Genomic DNA, 5,998 nt, shown 5'->3' on the forward strand with positions numbered 1-5,998 from the left:
ATTGGTATCAGAGCCCGGACTGCCAGAAGGTTTAACCACTGACTGTGCACAAGAGCTATGGTCTAATTGAACCATGTGAGTACAGAGCTATGGTCTAATTGAACCATGTGAGTACAATATTTACCTCGAACAAAGAAAGTGGGGGCTCCTATGTTCGGATCAAGAGTACCAGACACCAGGCAGGAAGTCCTAGTAGGTCGGGTGGATCGAGGGGCAGGAAGTCCTAGTTGCGGCTAGGCAAGGAAGTCCTAGTAGGTCGGGTAGACCGAGGGGCAGGAAGTCCTAGTAGGTCGGGTAGACCGAGGGGCAGGAAGACCTGGTGGGTCAAGGATCGGACGTGGGAAGCCCATGGTCCTTTGTTTGAGGGGGGGGATTGTTGGGGTTGCAAGGTTGCAAACATAGTCCCATATTGAAAACACATGGAAAAGATCATGGGTTTATAAGAGAAAGATATCTCCATTGACATGAGGCCTTTTGGGTAGAGCCCAAGAGCAAAACCATGAGGTCTTAGGCCCAAAGTGGACAATATCATGTCATTGTGGAGATATCTAAATTCTTTTCGATCCTACAATCCATTCCCTAAATTATGCATTTATGAACAGTACTTCTCTAAATTTAGGGAATGGATTTCATTCCCTAAATATTATAGAGGAGAGAGAAGAAATAGGGAAGCTGATATATGATATTTTGAAAAATGGATATCCAAATTTAATAAAGTAACTTTTTTACCCTAAATTATGTATTTTGGATAGAAAAATTGATGTGGATGCTCTAAGCCGTGCGTTGAAACTAACTAAAACTACTTTACCTTCACGATGATATACACATTATTTGCAAAATAACTTTAAATAAAACTACACAGCTGGTGTTTTTTTTTTTATTATTAATTTTAGTATTTTTCTAACTAAGACAAGTCACATACTTATTCCTAGCTTGTAAAGCATAACACATAATAAATTCCACAATAACAAGACACTGATCAAGTTGTCTACAAGCATATGTAAATGGTCCTCCCTCTATTTAGGTCGAATTACTCGCAATTAATACCACTAACCCTCTCTAATTAGCCTTAAAACTAAACTAATAAACAACCATCACATTAATGATTAATTACTAGCTGGCTAATCTTGACCCATTGATGGAAATCGAGTCAAGTGCGAGTGTCCATGGCTAGGATGGAGCTCAAGTTCATGGGATTCATGTATTCATTGGTTCCGGCCATGAACTGGCTCACTATGATCCGGTTAGCTCGTTCAGTCGGGTGAAATGCATCCCAAAAAGCATAGATGTCTCGATTTGGACACAAGTTCGATAGGATAGTACAAAGCCCGATTCCATTGTAAGGGCCTTGGCCACAGCAAGCTATCTTCGATGTGACGAAACCTGCAAAATTTTTAACTATTAAAGCATTTGTAGCATTTATAAGTGACAAGACAAATGAAAATACCTTATCTTTATTGAAAGATGAATGATTTAAATGATAATTTAGAAAAAATAAAAATGAATTTCGATGCATATTTTTTTTTTAAAATTTTGAGGGCCTTGTTGAGATTCCAAAACGAGGAAGGGGTATGTTGCGTAAAGAGAAGTGACGAATTTGTAATTACCGAAAGATTGTGGGTTGGTGATGAAGTCCATGTGCATCTTGTAGGCGTTGACGGCGACGAAGACGTCGGCGCCGAACTGGGCGTTGAGGTCCCCCAGCAGGGCGATCATCTGCGGGTTGTACAAGTCCGGCACCCGCTGCAGCTCCGGGTCGCACCTGCCCGTCAGGCTCCGCAGCCCCAGCTCGGCCGGCACGCACCCCAGCGGTCCCACCCCCGTCACCAGCACCCGCCGGGACCCCAGCTCGTACAACCTCTGTTACGTCCAGCCGGTGCAAATTAAATAAAAAAACTCGAACAGTCAAGACAAGCGCACGACGGCGACGGCCTCTCTGTTACGTACCGTGAGGATCTTCTTGTACTCGGAGATGAGGTAGCGGACGTAGTCCGGGAGGGAGAACTGGCGGGAGCGGAGGGAGTAGGGGACGAGGTAGTAGTTGTTGACGAAGTCGTTGCCGCCGAGGGTGATCAGGACCAGCGCGTCGTTCACCAGCCGCTTCGCCGCCGGCTGCCCCACCACCGAGCTCAGCCGCTGCTGGTACTGCTCGAAGTACTGAAGCTGCTTCGTGATCCTGATGATGTTCGCCTGCGTTCGAAAAGCAAATCAGTACCGTACGTTCTTCCGGGCACAGATCGGAATAAAATTAAAAAAAAAAACCGACAAATTGGAATCCGGTGTCGTTGAGGATCCCGATGCCCGCGGAAGCGAAGTTCGCGCCGACCAGGAGTCGCTCTCCTTGGAGTTCGGGGCTCAGGTACGGCAGCGTGGGCTCCGATCCGATGTACTCGCCTGCAAAATTAGGACACCAGATTACGACGACGGCGGCGGCGGCCGTGGATAATTAATTAAGCAGAGCAACCCACGTAACTGACAATGTCGGGGACGTTCTTGCCGTTGGAGAAGCGGCCGGTGGGGCGGCGGCTGGGAGTGTCGATGCCGTAGGGCGGCTGGTCGGCGCGCGCGGTGGTGGCGAGGAAGTTGTTGTTGCCGTTGTCGACGAGGGAGTCGCCGAACACGAAGAAGGCGCGAGCCGCCGCAGAGAGCGCGGGAAGCGAAGCCAGAGCAAGGAACAGCACTCCAGCGGCAATCCTCTGAGCCATGGCGGCGCTGGATCAACTCGAAAGGAGGTGGGAATGGGAGGCTTGTCGTGTATGTTTGTCTATATAAAATCGAAGAGCAAATCGATCGAGGGGTGCTTTAATATGTGTGTATAGTTTCTATTGTGATATTTGACTAACTTCTGAGGGCTATTTTACCAATTCACACTTCAACATAATTTTGAGAATTATTATGGCGTGTATATTTGATGGTGAGAATGACTTTTAAGATTCGGTTAGATTCCATATTAATTTGACAAATAAGGAGCAATTAATTATGAGAATCTTGCTTGATTAATTAATTCTTTATGTACCTAATGTTGATGTTGAGAAGGACGTTTTAGATTCTAATCCACATGAAGAGTACATTTTGGTCCCCTAAGTTGATTTGGTTGGTCTACTTAATTATTCAGACAATGACCTTAATTAGGATCCATTCTCTTAGCTCTAGTTACTCCATCGATTTGATTGCCTACTTACTTGGCTGGCCCAATATATATAATTAACTGCATCATGACACACAGTAACTACTAACTGATGATTTCACCTATACACTGAACCGAGCTAAATTTACACCGAATTTAATGTCGAATAGTATGGATCCATAAATTTACACCAAACCTCTTGGATCCACAAATTCCACGTACCTCATTTTTGCAGCTATTTATTTCTCCTTGTCGTTTGTTGATTTCTTCTCCACTGGCATCGTCCTTCCTGATCAGAAAACAACTGTCTTTAGTTTTACCACCAAGCTAAGCACCAAAAGAATTTCCAACAATAAGCTAAGTAGTAGGTTAATCAAGTGTTCAACAAGGTCTCTTCTATATACAAGTTATATCTAGAGCAATCGATCTAAGTGTGAATAATCTAAATGTTCAGTAACATAGTAGAGTCTTAATTATATAGAGTTCACCACCATAACTCCACAAGGCAAGGCACTCGAGGCCCGCATTAAATCTTTGGCCAAGTGGATGCATGAATATAACTTAATGTCCATCCATAAGTAGATCAGCTCATCTTGCCAGTCTGAATAACCATTTTACTACTGGATATTGGATGATTAATTCAACTGGCTAGTTAAAAAACTAATAGTGATCAGTCGAATCAAGGACAACCATGCATGCGCTGTGCTGAAATGAATGAAATGGGAGACAACACAAATGCCAGCCAACTGCCCCAACTGTAACTTCATGCCAGTAAGAGCCTTGTTGCAGGAAATTAACAAGAACATAAACCACAAGCAAGGTGCAGTGATCTCAAAGAGAATTAAATGCATATATGTAATTTATACAGGCATGAAAAAGTAGATCGACGCGTTTCTGAAATTTGCAAATATTAAATGAAAAGATCTTTATGAAATTTTCAAAAAGGTTAAAGGAGGAATAAGATGCTGACTGGTGAGTGGATGGGAGTATGCAAGTGATGCTGTTCATAAATTACAAGGCAGGCGGTAGCTGTGGTAGGTTGGCTATCATGTTCATCATCTAAATGAAATTAATTGAAAGTGAAAATTTTAGAATTGAGGAAATATTTTCCATCTGATTGCTAAACCTATTCGACCCAATGCTGCTATCTACAGCTATGTTCAAATATATAAGCTAATTATAATTAAATTGAAAAACAAATTTATCTTATTAAAAAAATTAATAAAGATGCGTAACAATGAGATATATACATATTTCGTAGGATTATTATATCAAGGAGAGGACTCATAGCGAAGATGGGCGAGGAGGTCGATGATCGTCTCTCAAGACTCTGTAAGGCTGGAGGCAGCTCACTGATCTCCAGCTGCTGGTGATGCAGCCCATGAAGTGCAAACCATCACCAACAGCCAGTTAGTTAGCTTCTCCATCTCATCAGCATGCATTTCTACTTGCTCTGTACACTCTGACACGCACACAGAACAGAATGAGAGGAGAGAGAGCTTTGTTATGGTGGCATTGAGCAAGGAGAGAGGAATATAAATGAGGCAAAGGGAATGACTAGTACTGTGTGAGTGTGTGTCTTCAGAATTAGTTGGAGTAAATCCGGACATCTATCTAGATTATAAAGTCTGCAGGGAGAGACTGCCACATGTCAGTTGGGTGTTAAGTTTTAATATATACAATATAATCATTCGACTAGATACCGTTGTTAGTTGTGCTTGTTTAATCCTTATTCTTCAATGATTTGTGTGTTTTTTTAATAGTTTAAGCTCCCCTCTAAATTTTTTTGAGCCATCTTCAGATAAATGATTGCTGATACGGTGATGATGAAAAATCCCATCTTGTTATCATGGTGAAAGTCAATGGAGGTCAAAGTTAAGATGGTCAATGGACAGATGATCTTGGTCGGTCTGTCGGGCGGGACATATTCTGATCGTGGGTTAAGCACCGACCCACCGTCTTCGACGCGGAGTAATCAAGCCGAGCCGAGCGGTTATCTTGCTCGGCCAGATGGCGAACAACATTGACCGAGGGCTTTCAACCGAGCGGCTCTCTCGCTCGGCACGACAGTGGGCTTCCGGCTGAGCGGATACCTCGCTCAGCCCTGCAACGGACAACACTTGGACAAGGACTTTCAGCCGAGCGGGTATCCCACTCGGTGTGGCAGTAGACACAAGGATATCAGAGTCCTGGCCGAATGGCCATTTCGCTCGGTCAAACAACAGACACTGCGGGATGTCCTTCGACATCCTTTTGGGAGAGTGCAGCCGGCATGGGCAGACAGAGGATCATACGGCGGATGCTTCCATTGCCACTTCAAAGATATGCTCGGCCCGTTAAGATACTGTGTCAGGGACACTTTACTGACATGTCTCTTCAGGAAAAGTTTGGGACAGTGTGCCCGCTTTAAGAAATTGTACGGTGATAAATTGTACGGTGTTAATATAACTGGCCAAGATGAATATTGTTGTCCCTACTGACCAAATGGTTGAAATCCATCTGTAGAAAGTCTCAATCTCACATTTCGTGGTTCCATTGCAAAGGAGGGAAACACAGTATCAAGATGTTTCCATGCAGGAGAATCACAAGGATGACACATTATACCTCCTTCGTGCTCATGCTCATGCTCATGATGCCACAACATGTGGTTAGCTGTAGCTGCAGATGCATACAAGCGTTGAAGTCTAGCAGTTAACGGAAAATAATACATCACTTTCCAAACAATATTTTTCCTCTTCTTCCCTGGTATGCGATTACGATGCTTAAAACGAGGGTGAGTACAGATTTTACATTCATTCAAATAACTGTCTTCATTCCAAAATATCATGCAGTTGTTTATACAACAATCAATCTTCTCTACAGGCAAACCTA

General features: G+C 43.5%; 1 protein-coding gene across 1 annotated transcript; it reads right to left on the reverse strand.

Annotated features, from left to right (window-relative positions):
- Positions 1 to 922: 922 nt before the first annotated feature.
- Positions 923 to 2,792, reverse strand: LOC121986274 (GDSL esterase/lipase At5g33370-like). The gene is made up of 5 exons (XM_042540151.1): positions 2,474 to 2,792; positions 2,267 to 2,394; positions 1,948 to 2,190; positions 1,608 to 1,860; positions 923 to 1,383 (listed from the first exon to the last, which is right to left on the reverse strand). The coding sequence occupies exons 1-5, from the start codon at positions 2,703 to 2,705 to the stop codon at positions 1,151 to 1,153; spliced, it is 1,089 nt and encodes a 362-aa protein (XP_042396085.1). The 5' UTR covers positions 2,706 to 2,792; the 3' UTR covers positions 923 to 1,150.
- Between the last annotated feature and the right edge of the window lie 3,206 nt (positions 2,793 to 5,998).

Source organism: Zingiber officinale, chromosome 5B, assembly GCF_018446385.1.
Source record: "Zingiber officinale cultivar Zhangliang chromosome 5B, Zo_v1.1, whole genome shotgun sequence".
NCBI classification, from domain to species: domain Eukaryota; kingdom Viridiplantae; phylum Streptophyta; class Magnoliopsida; order Zingiberales; family Zingiberaceae; genus Zingiber; species Zingiber officinale.

Excerpts from the sequence above, each read along its gene's own strand:
- LOC121986274 (XM_042540151.1), bottom strand. The coding sequence starts at position 2,705 with ATGGCTCAGAGGATTGCCGCTGGAGTGCTGTTCCTTGCTCTGGCTTCG. Across the intron at positions 2,395-2,473 it reads GAACGTCCCCGACATTGTCA|GCGAGTACATCGGATCGGAG; the intron begins GTTACGTGGGTT and ends CTAATTTTGCAG. Across the intron at positions 2,191-2,266 it reads ACGACACCGGATTCCAATTT|GCGAACATCATCAGGATCAC; the intron begins GTCGGTTTTTTT and ends TTTCGAACGCAG.